Source organism: Anas platyrhynchos, chromosome 2 (assembly GCF_047663525.1).
Source record: "Anas platyrhynchos isolate ZD024472 breed Pekin duck chromosome 2, IASCAAS_PekinDuck_T2T, whole genome shotgun sequence".
In the NCBI taxonomy this organism is placed as follows: domain Eukaryota; kingdom Metazoa; phylum Chordata; class Aves; order Anseriformes; family Anatidae; genus Anas; species Anas platyrhynchos.
In genome coordinates this window covers 44,892,742-44,912,813 of record NC_092588.1, presented here as the reverse complement: position 1 = coordinate 44,912,813, position 20,072 = coordinate 44,892,742, and the positions used below count along the sequence as shown (strand labels likewise).

General features: G+C 41.4%; 1 protein-coding gene across 3 annotated transcripts in view; it reads left to right on the top strand.

Annotated features, from left to right (window-relative positions):
* KLHL14 (kelch like family member 14) overlaps positions 1 to 14,197 on the top strand; it is a 64,046-nt gene extending 49,849 nt beyond the window's left edge. For all 3 annotated transcript variants that reach the window (XM_027452170.3, XM_027452169.3, XM_027452171.3), the window contains exons 5-9: positions 44 to 122; positions 7,629 to 7,819; positions 7,973 to 8,131; positions 10,842 to 10,999; positions 11,496 to 14,197. In XM_027452170.3, coding sequence (XP_027307971.1) covers positions 44 to 122; positions 7,629 to 7,819; positions 7,973 to 8,131; positions 10,842 to 10,999; positions 11,496 to 11,636 — 728 coding nt within the window. In that variant the 3' untranslated portion in view covers positions 11,637 to 14,197. The remainder of the gene's footprint in view (positions 1 to 43; positions 123 to 7,628; positions 7,820 to 7,972; positions 8,132 to 10,841; positions 11,000 to 11,495) is intronic.
* Positions 14,198 to 20,072: the final 5,875 nt, after the last annotated feature.

The window sequence follows — 20,072 nt, the reverse complement described above, 5'->3', positions numbered from 1 at the left end:
CATGAAACAAACAGCTGAGTGTCAAAATAATCTATCTTTACAGGGAAACACAGTACAAACTTTGTTAGCCGATACGATCCCAGGTTTAACAGCTGGATACAACTTCCACCCATGCAAGAGAGGTAAAAACCTACTACGTGTTTTTCAATGTATGTTTTATCATCCTAGGAACAAAAGTTTGGGTTAGTTTTGGGAGTAAGAAGGCCTACAGAAGCATTGGAAATACTGAGCTAAAACTGCACCGTGTTGTTGCTTCCCATTTGTCTCCTAATTTTTTTAAACATTCCAAATTCAAAACTCCACACGCCAAACCCTGCAGTGCTAACTCATGCAAAATAACCATGGACTTTGTGCAATTACTGGTTGCCTGAGCGCGGTTTGAAGGATTTTTTGAAGTCTCCATAGTATCCTGTCATGTTACACTGTAGCGTCATGATGAATTTGCAGTAAACAGGCAGTAATTATAGTCAGGTATCTTACAGAGAACTGAAGCCTCCACGTGTTGACTCCAACCTGTTTCACCACACCAGCCATGAAAAGCTCCTCTCAATATGACTTATCTTGTCAGAGGACTCATAATTCTAGGTGGTCTTTGAATGAAGTTGCTGTCAGCCAATGCGAATTAGAGTAGCACACGTTTTAATCCTGCTGTGTATCAAAGAGCACAGCTGCATGTGAACTGCAATGACCTGTAAAGATGGCATAAACTTAACTCTGGATCCCAAGTCCGACCCTGAAAGGAAAAAAGCCCCCCAAACCTGAACTGAATGATGTGTGTTTCATAGGAAGAGTCTCACAGGCAGAAGGTACAAGTTCTGTTATTTTTATGAAAAAATGTTCAAAGGACTGTCCGTCCTTCAGTTCGGCATCCACCTTTTTGTGGATCCAGTGTACAAGATATCTGACACTGCTTCCCTGAGACACTCTCCTGATACCGTTTTCTGCCAGTATTGTCCCTTTTTTGTCATCTGCCTACAGTATTCAGGTGTCTGGCAGTCATAAATGTACTAAACTCAGTGCGACCCAGTGAAGGAGGTGTGCATTAGGAGATGCATAGAAATGTGACTGTTTTTTCAAATTTCAGAGGCAAAACACCAGTCTGTAGAGTTTTTGTAAGACCCATCTCCAGGATTCAGTTTGGTTGACGTAGGTCCATGTGCAGACCCATGCACAATGCTCGTCACCAAGTGCTGCATTGTACCAGTGCATGGAGAAGCCCAAGTGGGACAGATGTGTGTCAGTGCCTTGTTGGAGCAGAGTGAACTGATAAAATTAGCCATATAAACAGAGACAGAAAAGGTGTTCACAGTTCATTATAGTCTACTTTCATTAACAGCATCATCCTTTAAAAATCCTGCATTAAAATACTTCTTACTTTTTTAGTCAATAGCAGGGGTAGGCCAATAGCAAGCTCTCGCTATTGAGTTAGCCAGGCTTTGGCAGCCCCCACACTATTCCCTCCCTACTGCCAGCACTGCAGGACAACCCCACAACCAGGCCATTTACCTAAAACCACAAGGGCACCTCTGGTTCAGCTCCCCAAACTGAGTCACTGCCAGCCCAGCCATTGGCACAGGGGGAGCAGGAGGTATGGGAGAGATTGCATATTGCTATGTAGGTTTTCATCAGTGAACCAGGGGGCCTGACTAGTGGTTTTATGGAGGCTGAAGCTCTTCTGGAGCTTAATCTGTGTCTTGATTAGGCTCTATGATTATCTGTAAGCAAAACTCTCAAGGGACATGTGTGGCTGGATGAACAGTTGGGTTTGTTTGGCTGACAAAGCTCAGCAGGCAGAAGTAGGTGGTTGAGGGTTGGAGAAAGCAGACAGTAGAATTTTTTTCACCTCTGCATTGGCCAGTTGTGTTGTACTGGAAAATACAGTTTATAATCCCAGGTGCTGAATACAGCTTGTTTCTGGTGGAAGCTGCCGCCTTCAGCCAAGAGTTGGAAAGTCTGCTGAGCTTTATGATTGCTTAGCAGCTGCCCAACAATAAACTGTAATGTATTAACATCTTGGCACATTACAGTTTTATTTCATTGTAATGGTCCACTTGTACATAGTTCCTTCAGCTAGAGGCCTTCCTTTGCAACATAAGTTGTCACCTCTTCTGTTCAGGATACATAGCTCATAGACTTGCCCATTATTTTTCTATAAAGGCTCCTAATTATAGGGGCTGTTTTTGGAAAACAGGGATTTTCAAAATTCTGAAATGTTTTTAAAGGTTTATTTGCTCATCCCTATTGACTTCCTTAGCATTGCTGCAGCCTTTAGAGGTAGGGTCTGGCCCAGACAGTTTTAAGAAGATCATACAAACAAGAGGGAGCCTTTATGCAGTCTCCTTTCCCGGCTCCTTAGTCAAAGTTTCCATTAAAGTCAATAGGCTACTTCCCCCCTCAGGAGTACAGGGTCACGCCCTGTATCTGCTGGTAAAATGCAGGCACCATTGACAAGACAGACTGTTTAATGGGTTCTTCTGAGTCATTATGGTCCATCAAGTCAAAACCCACTTAGGAATTTTAGTCTGAGAATAATTGGCTGGATAGACTGTAATAGCTCCTTTGAAATGACTGTCAGGTAAATGTGGGTCTCATTCACAGGCAGTATATTCTCAAGTTGAAAATCTGTATGAAATATTTGATGAGTAAACTTTTATCTCGTAGGGTAAAATCCATATCTGATTGATTTTACTGTTTGAGCTATAAAGAAAAGACTAATCCCATTATGGATTCAGAGCCGTCAGCGTATTTTTCTTTAAAGCCAAATTTGGCTTCTTTTGGTTTGAAGCACATCTCAAAAATAGTCATCTTGGAGAAGTTTGTACTGTTTTCAGATGTGTGTCATTTAGAGAAACAACAAATGACTTACCAGGTATTTTGAAATACTTACCAGCCTAACCATGCAACAGTGCTGTTGCTGTTAACAGTGGGATGGTTTTTAAAGCAGCTCAGTTAGACCAACATCCCTACTAAATGATTGATCCTTGTAGCAGACATACCTGAACTTCTGGAGTGAGCTGTAGCTAGACACCTCCATCCAGTACTGTCCCATCACAACGGGTCAGCCCAGAGCTGGACAAGGGATGCAAAACATTTATATGTTTCTGTTTTTTCTTACATTCCAATTTAAAAGGTTTTATTTAAAGACCTGCAAAAAATACTGCATTGCATCAGGGCATGAAGAAGCACAAGTGGATCTGAGCAGGCCACCGTCTTTACTGAAACTGATTGAACTGATAAAAGAAGCCACAAGAAAAGAGATAAACCAATTTCATATTTTATTTTATCCTCTATTATTTAATAATAACATTAACCGTTATTAAGATGACTTCAGGTTTTTAAAAGCAGTATTTCATGTTTCAGGGCATAAGTTCATTTTCTGTGGAAATTAGAAAGAAATGTTAGAAATGTTTCCCATTTCGTTTATATATGAGAGAGTTAGGTAGGTTGATTACTGAGTGAGGGGTGGTGAAGGAAAAGTATTTCAGAGACCAGTAAATGTCAAATACTTACATGCTCTGAAGAAAATCCAAAAGTAATTGTCTTATTGTCTATATTCACATCCTAAGGTGCATTCCTGCTATCTAATTAGAATGGAGAGTCTCTTCCCAGTTCTGTGGGAAAAGTTGCCATGTGAGGCCTGTTACATTTTAATCTGAATCATATTTTACAGCAATTTAAAAGGTTTTCACTTAACAGCACATCCCTCACACACAGTATCACTGAAAAGTTAAAAACCAAAAACCTTAAAATATTTGCGGCAGGAGCTACTGGGTAAATAGCCATGTCCAAGCAGAAGAGTGAAGGATGCTGACGCTTTCATTTTTGCTCCTTATAGTGACACTGTGTGGATGAAACCAGGAGTACACATACAGAGTAATGTTAACAGAATCATAGTTAAAATAGCAGTGCCTGTCATTTGTATCTACCTCTGTTTATTAAACTTGAATTAAAAAATTAAATAAAAGAGAGAAATGATATTCATATAGAGTAGTATATATCTTTTTAATACAGTTGAGTTCTGTTTTGAAAATTCTTTTTTTTTTTTTGCACATTTTATTAGGTTTATTACGGGAAATCTGACTAAAACATATCAGGAGCTGTTAAAATTTGAAACCCTCAAAACTGGCAGCAAACACCTCCTATTCCACATTGCACACAGCCCAGTAAAGCTGCTAAATGCTGCTGTGCTGCAGGTTGGGAAAGGAAGGGGCTCCTAGTGAGGTGTTCACTGGTCAGCAGCGTTGAGGAAAGACCAAATAGTCGTGCTGAGAGCAGTTTGCTCATGGGTTTGCAAGAGCAGGTGGGTAAGGACAGAGAAGTGGACAAGTGAGCAGCCCAACTATCACCACCAGGCGCCCTGCAGGTTTGTGCTGGGCGTGGGAGGGTCAGAGGAGATGTGAGCTCTGGCTGAGCATTTCTCAGCATGTGCAGGCTCTCTGATGTGACCTCTGCAGCTTTTCCTCCTTTGTGAACGAATGCAAGCTATGTTGCCTGTCATGTACTCTCAGGAAGCATATAGGCACTTGTTTGCCTCTAACACTTTTACCCGCCGTCAAATTAGAGTGAAATCAGCCAGCAGGTTTTTGTTGAGAGAACAACACTCAGACAGACATGGATGCACATACAGTGTAATCAAATAAGCTTTGTTTCCATAGAAAATCGGGCTAAAAACATAGATGCACAATTTGCTGCCCGACCATGCAGAGCAATGTATGTCATCAGCTTCTATCTACCCATTGACAGATAAATTAAATGATCTTATTTAATTCGTCAGTTTAGTTGGAGGCATTTAGCAGCTTTCCTGTCCTCCTGTTTGCATCTTTTCTTCCTGTAGCCTTGTTCCTGGGGCAGTGTTTCCATTCCTGCTCAACAAGGTATGGCACCCTGTTCTATCCACATTGTCCGTATGCAGCCAAGGTGAAAGCAAAAAGACAGGAGGTGCTCAGTGACGCAGCTCCTCACCAGCCAGGGCCCTGTCAGGTATGCACTGAATCTAGAAATAAGACCAGAAATAGGTAGCATCGCATCAGATCTGCTCCTTGAACACCCAGCCAGCTTATTGTTCCCATGGCTGTATCTTCATAGACTTGTTTGAAGAAGGGCTACAAAGCTGGTGAAGAGTCTAAGAGAACAAGTCTCGTGAGGAGCAGCTGAGGGAGCTGGGGTTGTTTAGTTTGGAGAACAGGAGGCTCAAGGGAGACCTTATTGCTCTCTACAACTTCATCAAGGGAGGATGTAGTGGGGTGGGAGATGGTCTCTTCTCCCGAGCAACAAGCGATAGGACAAAAGGAAATAGCCTCAAGTTGCACCAGGGGAGATTTAGGTTAGGTATTAGGAAAAATTTCTTCACATAGAGCATTGTGAAGCATTGGAACAGGCTACCCAGGGAAGTGATTGAGTCACCATCCCTGGAAGCATTCAAAAGACGTGTAGGTATGGTGCTTAGGGGCATGGTTTAGTGGTAGATTTGGCAGTGCTAGGTTAATGGTTGGATTTGATGATCTTGGAGATCTTTCCAAACTAATTGATTCTATGATTCCTGTCTGCCTGACCTCTCCTCCAACTTATAAACCATCAGCCAATCTCTGGCACGTTTAACAAACTGGGAAATCCGTCAAAAATGTTTACATGATAGAAATTTTTCAAAAATGGGCGACTGGGTAAAGGAGAGAGATCCTATTCATTCTTTCACTGACGAAAATGCTCCTGAATGCATGCCTTGCTAGGTAGAACATTAGAGATACAGCACACCAGGCTTCCTTAGCTGACCCGGCCATGGTATGACTGTAGGGAAGTCTGTGAAGGAGCTGGGACACACGGGAGTTGTTCATTTCTGGGTGTTGTGCTCTGTACATCCTCCAAGCCTTGAGCAGTCTTCCCGTTCAAGCCCTTGGCAGTGCAGGTGACTATCAAGACCCTGAGATTTGCCCAGCGTGACTCAGGAGATGGCTGGTGCAATATGCAGCGGTTCCCCTCTTCAAACTTGGGTGCCTGAGCAGGAACTAGATAACATTGTGTTAGCTACAGAGGTGGGTTTGGGAGGTGTCAGACCTAGTAATACCTGATCTGCCTGCAGGGCTCTGGGCTCACACACAAATCACATTTTGCCCAGGCAAGAATTTTAGGTTTGGGACCAACAATTCTGCACCTCCAACACTGTGTTCAGTTTTGGGCCCAGATACTGAGTTGCTGGAAGGCATTCAGCGAAGAGCAACAAAGCTGGTGATGGGACTGGAAAACAAGACTTATGAGGAGGCACTGAGAGAATTGGGGTTGTTTGGCCCAGAGGAGAGGAGGCTGAGGTGAGGCCCCATTGCTCTCTACAAGGAGATTGCAGTGAGGTGGGTGTTGGTCTCTTTTCTCAGGTGACAAGTGATAGGACATGAGGAAACAGCCTTAAGTTGTGCTGGGGGCAGGGTATTACTCTAGATATCGGGAAGAATTTCTTCACAAAAAGGATGGTTAGGCACTGGAACAGGCTGCCCAGGGAAGTGGGAGTCACCGTCCCTGGAGGTATTTAAGAGGCATGTGGATGTGACACTTAGGAACATAGTTTAGTGGTGGACTTGGTTATGTTAGTTGATGGTTGGACTTGGTGATCTTAAGGGTCTTTTCCAAAACAGATGATTCTGTGATTCTATTCTGATTTTTGTCACTCAGCATTTTGTACAGGTCTTCATCTAGCTGTGCTCTTTTTCAGTCTTCTTCTTATAGTATCACAACTTAAAATTAAAGGCCTCTACCCTAGGAAATCTTCCTACCACTGAATAATTGGGGGAGCACTCCCTGACCATGGATTACACCAAGCAGTGTCTCTCAACCAATTAGGGTCTCTCAAAATCATTTTCTGCTTTATTTTTACTTCAGTAACAGACACCAGTAATTTTGGAGTCACAAGGAAGACAAGGTGTTGTGTGTCTAGTAATGTTTACCAGAAAAAGTAAAAATTTCCCCACATACCTAAGTTGCATGTGAAAACAAACAGGTGGCTCAAACTTCCCATAGTTAGCTGAATGAAGCTAGACCTTTTTTTTTTTTTTTTTGAGTTAAAGGGCAGAAATGTAATATTGTGCCTAGCTTAAGGAAAGTTGTTCTATTTGCAGTACTGCAGAAAGAAGAAAAAAATGATAATTGAAGAAAAATTTTGATGATGTGGTTCTCTTAGTAAATTGGGAACAATGACCCTTGAAGGACCATAAAGAAAGTGAATGTCAAGATAATTTATTATTGTTACATTATCTACCTCATTTTTCACTTTGTCTTACTGAGTTGTTATATCCCTTACAAGGTAATACCCCAAACATTAATGAGCACCTTTTTATCTTTCACGGGTGTGAAAAAGCAACAAATGGCTTTGAAAAAAGTTTTTTTTCTGCCAGACTTATGTGTGCTTAATCGTTCTGACACCAAAAATGAAGTATTCATTTGATGTAGAACATGTATTTGATTAGCAAAGCAGACAGTCTTTAGGATAGATGTAAGCTTGTGAAGCTTCTGGAGACTTCTGTCTAAAGTAGCATTTGGAGTAGCAGCTGTCTTAGTTTAGGGAGTTTGCTGCATTTTAAAAAATGGTTGAAGTGGCTAATTGTTTGTTGTTGGCTCGTTTTTTCTTTCACCCTATCCTTCAGGAGAGCAAGTTTCTACGCCTGCCGCCTGGACAAGAACTTATATGTAATTGGTGGAAGAAACGAAACTGGCTATTTGTCCAGTGTGGAATGCTATAACCTGGAGACAAATGAATGGCGTTACGTGTCTTCCTTACCACAACCTTTGGCAGCCCATGCAGGAGCCGTTCACAATGGGAAGATATACATTTCAGGCCAGTGTCTTATAATTCCTGCTATATATTGTACATACATGTATATTTAAAACAAACAAACAAACAAACAAAAAAAACAACATGGAGCTAAATTCCTGCTGCAGAGCAGTGTCTTTATTTACATTACTTAACAGAGGCACATTTTCTTTGCAGGAGGTGTTCATAACGGAGAGTATGTCCCCTGGCTGTACTGCTATGACCCTGTGATGGACGTCTGGGCCCGAAAACAGGACATGAACACAAAGCGAGCAATCCACACTTTGGCTGTAATGAATGATCGACTGTATGCAATTGGAGGAAACCATTTGAAAGGTCACATTTTTAATAGCGAAAAAGCATTTCAGTGTCCCCCATCTCCTGATAAAGAATATTTTTGTTAGACAGTCATTGTTAAATACATTAAAAACCAGGCAACACAATTTAACAGGACACTTGAGCCAGCAATTTTAAAAACATTTTATGCAAATTATTTTAAAATTATAACAGTACATTAAATATATGAGTAATGAATGCTTTAGATAATAAAAATGGGAGCTTCCATTACTCAAAGGCATGGACAATTTGTCATTACCAAGAATTCAATGAAACAAACAGATTATTCTTTGACCCGAAAGTACCAGCAATATTTTCCTCTGTAAATCATTTTCCAAAATGTGCAGTTAGAGAGAGCTTTATTCAGAGCAATGCACAAAAACAAGCTCCCTATTTAATGAAATATTAAAAGAAAAAAAAAAAAGCCATTAAATATTAGGACTAGACCCTTTAGATCCCTTTTTAATATAAAGTATAGCTTGTTAATTATAATTCTTTTTAGAGGTCTCTTATTTTCATCTTCTGAAAAGGTCTCATATTAAAATAACTCTACTGCTTAGGCACCTGGTATTTTTGTCTTAATACTTACATGCTGTTGCTATTCCTGCTAAAGTAAAGAGATTTTGTTTAATCCAGCCAGTTAGGCAAAAAGCACAGCTCCTGCTTCTTTTTCCTCTGATAATATTTGACAGGTTATATTTTTTTTTTCTTAAAAAAAAATAGCCTCATAACAACAAAAGAGAAAATTGTAATGCAAAAGGAAGAGTGATGTTAACTGATACCATGCCATGTGCCTGAATGATTCTGGCACCCAAATCCCAAATGAAACTGAAACATTGTTCTGCCTTTGAAGATCAGAGTGTCCAAGGTGCTTATAAGGGACAAAGTCTCAGATGTCAAGTTGCCCTGTTGAATAGCACTGGGGCATAAACCCTTGCAGCTGGGCTGCTGTGCCTCCATCCCCCACACCCAGTTGTGATGGGTGTTCCTGGGTGTTCAAACAGAGAAGAGGGTAAAAGCTGCTGACAGAACATCTGCAAATTTTATAGAGGTTGCAGAGCACCATAGTGTTGGCTTCTTCTCCTACTAAAGTAACAAATTTAACACATTACAGCTCTCTGATAGGTAAAGCACATGCCTTGGTTTGCATAGGCTTGAATTGCTTCCATCCTGCATTCTCCTTTCTTCACCCAGTTTCACCTAACATCCTCTGGGAAAGAAGGGACTTCTAATAAGCATTGCATTTTTGCCTCTGAAGCGCTTGCTCTTGTGAGGGGTATTTAATTAACATCTAGACTACTGGAAAGTCTTCTGTTCTCTGAAAGAAGGGCTGTCTGGGAAACTAGTTTCTTCTGTAAAGTGAAGCAAAGAGAGGAACTGCAAGTTAAGTGAGCAGAGAGGGGACCGAAGTGCAGATGAAGTAGTAAATTCTCCACCAGGTGGGAATAGCAGGGCTCTCTGATGGCTCCATGGCCAAGCTCTCCTTTGTGAAGCTGGGTCTGTATGCCAGTGTCAGCAGTGCATTTGCTGCAACACAACTAGTCATCTGTACACTGTAGTTTATTACAGAGCTCATTGACAGATTCTGGGCATGCAGCAGTGGCCTCTCTATGGCCCCTTGAAAACTTTCCAGCAACGAAAAATTATTTCATCACAGCTATTCATTCCCATCGTAAATAATACTCTTACAAGCGGCTTCATTTCGAAGTACCAATATCACCAAATGCCCTTTTGCAGAAAATCAAACTTCTCTTTTCCATTTTGACCTTGATGAAGAAGACACTAATGTCAAGTAAAGCATCACGGCAGATTAAGAAAGACGTAATCTTCTTGGAGTGCTCTGATAATGAAGGTAGTCTGAGATAGGGAAATGTCTAAATATTTGAGCAGGAACCAGGACTCAACGGTTCTGTGTCTATGTTGAGCTCACTTACTTGTTACTGAGTGTCACAGTTTGAGGGACTTCAGACGTATCTGCCCTTTGGTGATTACAAAGCAGCTGTTGCTTGGAGCCATTTTCTGTCTCAGACAGGGAATATTGTCACCACTGTTCTTTTGATTACATTTCTGTTGCCATAAGGATGTTGTCACATCACAGTTGCGTGCTTAGGGTACACCTTAAACAGCTTGAAAACTGAAATTGGTCCTGAACATCACATACATCATGCTAAGCACTGTGTCCCTCTGGAACCAAGTGGCACCAGCTGTCTAAACTCCACCTGGACTTGGGAGACATTGATTTCTAAATGAGATTTAATCTGTTGACTTTTGGATAGATTAGATCTGCTGACCTTTGAGAAAGACTGCCAGGACAGCCTGTTCCTACATGTTCAAACTCATATTAGCACCGATATATGAGGAATACAGCTTGAATCTGCTTTCTTCATTGTTAGGGTATTACTGACTGTTACTGGCTGAACTGTTCGACTTTTATATGGACTTGTATTTATGATTTGTAGAGAACCGTAGAACTAATGGTAAAAGCTTTTAATAGATTTATTTGAACTGAAATAATGGGATATTAACTTTACAGAAGATGGCTTAAGCGTATATGGTGATATTTTCTAGAAGAAACCTTAACAACGATGTTATATTTGTAATAATGTAATTTTTACTGTAGGTTAATAAATTTAACAGTAAAACAAATCATAAAATACCATTAATTGGTATGCCATAATGCACATTCTCCTTTCTCAATGCCATTACTCAGGTTTCTCTCATCTCGACGTAATGCTGGTGGAATGCTACGATCCAAAAGGTGACCAGTGGAATATCCTCCAGACTCCTATTCTGGAGGGCCGCAGTGGCCCTGGCTGTGCAGTCCTTGATGACAGTATTTACCTTGTAGGAGGCTACAGCTGGAGTATGGTGCGTACCTGCTCTCTGCAGCGACCCTTCCATTCCTTCTGAGCTCTTGCAGCCACTGTGTATGTTACTCAGATGGGACAGAGGATGAAGTAGTAAGGGATGAAATAGCTGTAGGGGCAGGCTTTGGTTTGGTTTTCAACTTGTGGAGAACACGTAGTATTTTTTTTACCTTTGTGCTTCTCTATTTAGATGAGTTATTATCAGATTGCACTCACCGTTAAGGGGTAATATATAAATTAGATGCAATTTGGCCAAAGGGATTGATGGTACTGTATGGCCATAGCTTTGCTTATCAGGTACTTTGTAAAGGAGCCTTATTTGCAGAGGCTGGGTGCTCTGCCTATATGAAAATCAAACCTCTTTAAGGGCTCTTAAATCAGGGCCCAAAGCCATGAGTTACTTGTGAAAAGAAGTGGCTTTTCATCTTTAGTGCTGATGGGTGACCTTGGGCTTCACTTAAGCCAATTTTAACATGACTTTTTTATTTTTGTTACAGGGGGCCTACAAATCTTCCACTATTTGCTATAGTCCTGAGAAAGGGACTTGGACAGAACTAGAAGGAGATGTTGCTGAGCCACTTGCAGGTCCTGCTTGTTCAACTGTCATACTGCCAGCCTGCGTACCGTACAACAAGTGATAGTCAAGGAGCACTGACATGAACACTGATTGCATTTGGGAAAACAATGACGGGTGACGTAAATATTTTATTAGAACAGGATTCCTGTTAAAACAAAGCTACCATAATTGACCCCTTATCCCACACTAATGCTTTAGGAGCAAAGTAAAAGAGAACAAAAACGAAGTGTTGTCCCATCTCAGATAGATGCCGGTGTCTTATGAAGCAAGTAGCTAAAACACACCGAATATTACATGCTGACAGACTGCCATTTCAGACTGATTTTAACTTTTTCCTGCTGCAGAAAGATTCCTCACATCAAATTTAACTTCAAAAAAAATGAAGGCTACATGTTCAAACACAGCCTGAAGAGACAAGATCAGTATTGTGCATTGTATCTACCTGCATGTGATCTGTGTTGAAGTCATGAGGATGTTGTTGTCATGAATGCTTCAGAATTCAGATAGTGAAAAGCTCACTTTGCATTGCAGAATTGTCTCCTCCTCTGTAATCCTAACCTACAGCTACTTCACATGCTCTGCAAGCAACCCAGGATCAGAAGATGATAAAAGGTAAAGAAATACCATTCAGTTTTTGCACAGCTTGGCATCTAATACACTCTGCCTTCAAAGTCCCCCACATGTAAGTGTAGCAAAGAGCGGACTACAATGAAATCCGTGTTTCACAGAGCACTTCTTGCAATAGCAGTTCAGGGTTTAGGATCAAATTCTTCTAGTCACACTTGTGTAACGTCAGAGTAGTTTCACTGAAATTTGGTCCTACACCATAAATTCTGGGTTCATACAGTAAGTTATTTCTATGACCATTTAATGAAGCACCAGAACCCTTCCTTACTTTTCACTCACCTTTTAGGTAGAGCCACATGTGCTAGTTGCTTCCAAAGACAAGAAGGCTGCACTTAACTGTAAATGTATTACTTTGGACTCTTAAACGATTGCACACAATTTTGGAGAGACGCTGTTAAGTAGTTAAAGTACTCTTGTGTGACTGATCTTAAAATGTAGTGTGAAAGATTTTTAATATTGATCCAAAGTAATACGAGGCTAGACTTTCCACTGCCTTACAGCTTGTGTAATTATTTGCACAATGCAAAGTGAATTCAGAATGCTACCACGTGGGACCGGTTGCGTTTAGGATTCTCTTTATGAACTCATAGTTGCTTGAACAAACCAGGCTGTCCATGTTCTAAGCTTATGTCTTTCTGTGCTGGCATTGCAGAAGCAGTGACAAAATCTGAAGCCTGATTCATCACCACCTTGTATTTAACATAGTTGTCTACACTCCAGCAAACTATATGCAGAATTCTTCCATTGTGGTTTACTTGTGCTGCATTCATTACCCTCAGGACCATCTTTTTTGCTGGAGTCATTGCTCCATTGAAGCCAACGAGCTTCAGTGTACTTCTGGCTTATGTCAGCTAAGAATCAGGCCTTTAATTTGCTTAGTTGTAACTGGCTGCACCAGATAAAAGGCACAGCAGAATCAGATCCTGCATTTTCAAGCTTGCGCATATCTTTTATGATAGGACTTAATGCTAGTGCATTAAGCAAGGAGCAGAAGACTACTGGAGGTTGGTTTCTACTGCAGAGGCAGTAGATGGGAGGAAGAATTCATTATTTGCTTTGCAAAATAGAAAGAGGACGAATGTACTCAGAAATTACACTATATATTGAAGCTTGAGAGCAATATAAATAATGGAGAGCAAATACCATGGGACTGTTTCTCCCTGGCATCAGTCCAGTTTTATTGCAGTACAACTCCTGTGCTTGCAGCAGAATTACGCAGTTATAAAACCGGAGTAATGCAGTAAAGACTGATACCATACAAATGCAATAAACCAATTGATGGGGTAGCTGCACGCGTGGAAAAAAAATTGTTTTAAAAAAATAATCATCTGAAGATGCTAATATTTGAATGTGTCGTTGGGGAGTTTTCCAGTGAGCATCACTAAGGAACTCATAAAGGTGGAGTGTATATCCTGAAATCTCAATCCATTTCTACTATATAGTGCAATCTTAGTTGGTTTTGTATTTATTTATATTGTTCAGATCCAAGGGATCCCTTGTAAAATATATTTGGTGCAATCATGACTTTTTTTTTCCTGTTGAAAGTATATAAATATAAATATATATAAAAAGGAAACTGTTAAGATACTAAATGAGGAAACTTCGACTGACATTTAAGATCAGGATAAGGTCTGCCATTGAACACTGACTGTCACTCGTCTACTAAAACGTACCATTTTTAAAGGATATTTGTTGTCCTTTTAAATGGTTCTTTTTTTTTTTTTTTACCAAGATAATTTAAAGATTTATGAGGACTGTATGTAAATCTTTCTATCTTTCAGGAAGGCATGACCAAGGAAAGTGCAAACTGAATAAGTCACACAAAGAATGTAAATTTTGTACAGTATTAGGCTGTGTAAATGAAGCTTGCTCGTAGGGGGGAAACTTTAAATAAAACTTTATGTACTAATTCAACTGTCTGCCATATTCCTACTTATAAAGTGTATGTATAAATAATATCTACATTAAATTCTTTGGAACTTTTTTTATCATGTAGACGTGTAAACTTCCTTTGTTCTGTGGCCGTACATAACAGCCTGGTTGTTCTCCAGGCGTCACTACTTTGTGCGTGGTATTGCAGGGGTGCAGTGGCAATGGAGTGCAGCAGCATCCTCCCCTGGGCACAGGCAGGGGCAGACCTCAGGGCTGCTGGTGTTGCTGTGTGCCTGTGGGGAGCACCACATGCCCTGCTCTGCCCATGGAAAGGACTCTGCCTGGTCAAACGCAGTCATACTTTGGGGGGATAATGCTAGTCATGGTGGAGGAGACAAAGGTAAAGGCATTTAGCAGCAAGTGGGACGTTATCAGCTGTGCTGTACGCGTGTATCTTTGCCATGGGCCACAGCCCTCCTGTGCAGACCAAGCAGGTAGGCTGAGCAAACACAAAGGCAGTCCTGACGCCCTTGCTTGTAGCAGGTAAGACGTGCTGGGGCATGGCTGGAGACGTAATGAAGGAGTTTGAAGTGTCTGCACTAAAGAGAGGGGATCAATCCTGTTCAGATCTCTTAAGGGGAAGGGAGAGGCAAGCCAGCAGCAACAACAGTAAGGCAGCGCAGTGAATGGGCCTGCTGCTCCCATCCACAGCCCAAGAAGCGTCAGAAGGTCAGGTTGCTGCTGACTCCGAATCCATGCACCTATCCTTAAGGAGGGCAGAGATTCAGAAGTAGGCTTTTCGGTGATGATAGCATTGTCTTCAAAGGCACTCTGCCCCCCACCTCCCAAAAGCTAGCATTGTTTTCCTTCCCGTTTGTCCTCTTCCCTGCTTTTAATACAATGATAGATTATGCTAAACTGCATTTGGGAGCCAATTTATGAGAAAAATCCACGCCAGACCTCATTATATTTACCCCTTTATATTATATTGTAATCGCTCACCAGTAGAATACCACAGTTGCCTTGTTTCTAAGGCACAGACCATGTTTCAGCTTCCTATTTACACTGAGCTTTCCAGGTACAGACAAAGAAGGCAGAAATCACAAAGACATGACTGCTGAAGAGGGCAAGGTGGTAATTTTCATGAACTCTTGAGCAGTGTGAGACACGCATCCTCATTTCTGTGGCCAGTGCAGCAGCAGCAAAGCGTCAGTGTTCCAGTCCTGGACGTTCAGCCTGGGGAAGGAGCGATGGCAGCGCTGGAGGTCAGAGTGGTTAGCGGGAAGGGAAAGTACACTAATGAATTCTGGAGGGGTTGTAATGCCATAAAAGATTCAGTTAATCTGCAGCATAGATGTTGATCAGCGAAACTGAACCTAACTCTCTGAACCTTGTCAGATGTATTCTGTGCATGTCAGTGTTCCACACCAATTACAGATTTTAGAAGATGCTCTCATGCAAAACTATATGCCCTAATATATAAGCCAGCTCAGATGTAACTAAAATTAAAATCTGACTGTGGCAAATCTCTGTGATCCTGATATATGAAAATCCAAATAAATGATTTGTTCCCAGAAATGAAAAATAACTTCAGCAGGAAATTTCAAAATTACTTATGCAGGATTAATCCAGTTCAATGAATGCATCTTGCGTTGATTAATAAAGCATTCCTGAATTGCAAAGTAAAACGAGAGGAGACTTCTGGTGCTGATATTTTTGTGTATTTCTGAAGCTGGAGAGAAATGTGCGCTTACAAGAGATGTGGTCAACCAGTGTAAACAGAAATTGAATACAAATAGTGATTTTCTAATTGTCTGTTTTCTCCCTGCAGCAGAGAACTACCTTCGTGTCATTGATCCCTTCTTGAAGAACACAGGTACTGTGTTACCTGCTACGATATTGAACGAGAACAGGGCATCTAACACGATTCTACAGTGACTCCAATTAGCATCCAACTGACATCTGCAGCTTTACTGAGCACAGAAAAGCAAAACTTTAGCTATTTTTTCCCAAATTTCTTGCCACACAGCATGCGGTCGCTATGGTCAGGGTCTTGGTCAGGTAGCATTTGCTTCTGTGATCTGTTGCATTTGAATTTAATTGTCCCTACAAGTGAACCCATTTAGAAGGTAAAAACAATGGAAGGAGATTTAAACAAAGGTAGAATTTTCCCATTTTTTTCTTTCCCTTCACCATACACACACACACGCACACACAGAAAATCAGTTGGATTTATTTAAAGTGGCATCATCACTTAATCCAAAAAAATGTTCCTCCATTTGGAAAACTCTTCAATCATTGCCGTGTTTTCAAAAGGAATATTTATTAAAGGCTGAGGTAAGATGTACTTTGCAAAATACCCTCAAAATCCTTATGGTTTCCTCTTTAACAAATGGTCCCTTGTAGCACCCTTAAACATCTTTGAGAAAACCGCACTGGAAGAATCATGTTTGTAAAGCTGGCTTTGTATCTCAGGCTCTCCTGTGGTATTTTACGATTCTTTGCAAGCTGCTTTCCATTTTTGTGTGCATTTGTGCAAAACAACTCAGTTTAAAAAAAAAGAAAAAAAAAAGACTTTGGCTGATTAAGAATATTTTATATGAAAGGAGTATGTCTACTTTAACCATATTTCATTGTGAATAGTGAATACCTAAACTGGTACTCACTGTCCATGGCATAAACAGTAACAAAAGATCATTTGTTCCTGTGTATTTAGGGGTCTGTAGGTCTGGAGAGGGGTGTATAAATGAACACCTAAAAATGTCAAATCCATAGGCCATAGTCAGGACTGCTATTGTTAGTATTGTGCCATTGTTTTCACTAAAACTGTAAACTTGGTAACAGCCCTGCAACTTGGATCTTTTTCTTTAAAAATCACCTCTTTAACTGCAGAGATCCCATTAGTCACAGCAGGGAGCATAACCAGAAGGAGGACGGCTGTAACTATAGCGAGGGGGCACATTAAGCTGTAGGTCAAAATCACGACTGAGTGATTGCCTTCAGGGTGGAAGTAAATCTTCGGACTTGCCGGAGCGATAGGGAAAGGAGCGGCTGGGGCTCGCCGAGGTCTCCCCACGCCACAGCGGGGTCGGCGATACCCGGAGCAGCCCCGGCAGACGTTTGCTGACTCGCCAGCCTCTGTAGCGATGTGTGACAGGATACAGGCGGTGTCATCATTAGAAAATGCTTCCTAATGTCTGGCTTTAATGTCTCATTAGTTTAAAGAGATGATTCCAGGAAAACACTAAAAGACAAGTATTTTCAAAAAAAAAAAAAAATCAAGCACACAATTAAATCATCTAAAACTTGCACAAATGGCACAACTTTCAAAGCTACTTTAGCTCAGTGGATGAGGAAACTTATTCCAACTCTTCTTGCAATAGCTTTTTTTGCAAACCTGAGGACTACCAGACCTTGTTTTTCTCTAGACTTTCCTTTTCTCTGCGATTCAGTCTCTGCTCCCCGATTATGAATTTTACATCTGCGAGCAGTCTGATTTTTCCCTTTTTAGATGATGTCCAGCTGGCCCACACCTTCAGCTGCGCTTTGGCCAGAAGGTTTCTGTGCAGAGTTGCAGAGCTGCAATGGGCTGCAGCTTTGCAGTGAGGTCTTTCTTTGCTTTAGCAGTGAGCCTCCCCGTAACTCGCCTGGGTCAGAGCTGATCAGACGGATATGGTGGCACTGAAGAACATCCTCTTCTTAAGAGCATTTCTACTGGTGATGAGGGTGAAAGCCATCATCTGGCTGTGCAGGATTCAGGAACAGAGTCCAGCATGATAAGCTTAATGCATGGTGTTTATGTACAGGACTGCACAAAGATTAATTCACCTGCTGCGGGGAAGTGTGGCACTTTCATCAGTGGCTGGGCACTTAGCAAAAAAATACTGGCACTTAGCAAAAAATACTGCTGTCTTTTGAGCTCTTCTGCTTCTTTTAGTGGAAAAAAATATGAAAAACAATTGTGAAGAAGTATGTCTGGCACGCCACCACCTCTTGTGAAATACTCTCCAAGGATTCACTTTTGCCATGATATATTCTTCATCTGTTTCAAGAGCTTCTGAGCACTGTCAATGCTGAAATGAAAAGACAGAAAGTTTTCCCGACAGCAGTCTACTTTGGCAAGCACAAGGCTGCCATTCTCTGGGCTCTTTCTTTTTATTTTTAGATTGTGTCTCGAGTGAGAACAAGTCTTGTAGCCATATGGATTTATGCTTCTGATCACAAAAATACCAGTTGTCCTGCTTGTTCTGTGGAAAACATCATTGGACATTGATCCCAGTATGGTTGCTTATTCTGATAGCATTTACCAGTTCTGTGTCCATCCCAAGTTCCTCCCATCAAATGTAAACTATTGCTGTTCGAAGGAAATGGTGCCTGGTGCCAGCAGAGCCTCTAGCACATCTCTGCCAATGCTTGCATTGCTCTCCATTCCCTTCCCAAGCTCTGGCAGGGAAAGGCAGCCATCCTTCTCCAAGGGACAGCTTTATTTCAGATAAAGCAAAGCCCAGCCCTGCTCTGCCTTCTTGAAGTCAGCTACAGAGCTCTATACAAGCTGGGTCAGACCAAAGTATATTTGTAGTTGCTGAGTTACTGTACTAGAGAAAAATGGAGTTACATGTAACCAAAATGCTGAATCATATTTTATTCTTAATTGCATCTTTTTTCTTTTTTCTTTTCTTTTTTTTTTTTTCCTGTTTTCCCTTCTCTGTTCATCCCTTGTTTTACCATGTGTGAACTTCTTGACCTGCCAATAGCAAGACCAGATACATCTGCCTCAGTGCATGTTTCATGTTGGCAACTACCATGCACCATCCCTGCAGTTCAAAGTATAACAAAAGACTTTTAACACAGCCCTTAGCGATACTGGCTGTGGTTACAGACCCTTTGCATTCAGGGTTGCAGCACTTCCCATTTCTCTAGCAGTGGGTAGTAGCAATAAAGGGTTGTAGTGAATGGTTTATCAGACTCCATGTCTAGTCCAGCCTGAAATACTGACAAATGAAGTCTCAGACTCGTACATCCCAGTCACTATGACCCTTACCTTCCTATATGAGCACAGAAGGCAAGTAGGTACCTCACAGCTTCCCTTTCCCCTCCCTCCTCCATTCCCTGGAAATGTGCAGCTCTTCCCAGTGCCCCGCATGGTGTGACCCCTGCTTGAGGTGTTCCCTGGGTCAGAGGACAGGTATTGACAGCTACAGAGAGGACTCAAAAAAATCATGTTTTAGATCTGGAAGAACACTTGACAGATGAGAAAAAGAGTCTTCATTCTCTACTCATTGGTTCCAATTAGAGGATGAACTGTCCTCTATTTTCCAAAGCACGGTCTAATTTTGAATGGGTTTCTCATGGGCAGTGGGCTACCACAGGCAAATCTCATTTTGACAAGTACTAATTATGGACAGCACAGTGGCAGACTGTAATCTCTGTCATGAGAGCTATCAACAGGGATGCAGTGAAGGCTTTAGCAGTGGGTGGCAGTACTCTGGGTCAAATTAATCACTACCATAATGACAGTGAAATCAGTAGAGCTTTGGGATGTTAAGTTTGATAAAAGAAGCCATTCTGTTCACTGTCTGGCTATTTACATTACAGCCTGGCCTCAGCTTGAGCTAATCTTTTGTTAGAGTTTCCAGGGGCTGTTTTTTTTGGAGGGGGGCATAGAGGACAGATAACAAAAAGCAGCCTCTCTTGCAGAAGCAATGCTTTCATATCTAAATCTGAGCTGCTTGCATGTGGATTAAGTAAGTGTGAAGCAGGCCCCCCATGTCTGCATGGGCAGTTATTCTGTGGCACATGAAAATACACTAATAAAAAAGACACTAATAAAAAGTTGCATTTTGGGTCATGCAACCTTGGAAGTGCTAATGTATATGGTGAGATCCATTTGGCTTTGCCTTTTGCCAAAGAGCTTTAGGAACATCTCTTCCACTCTTTGCTTCCTTTGACCATGACCACAGAGTGTGAACAAGACCCCTGTTATCGCAGGATGTAGCGA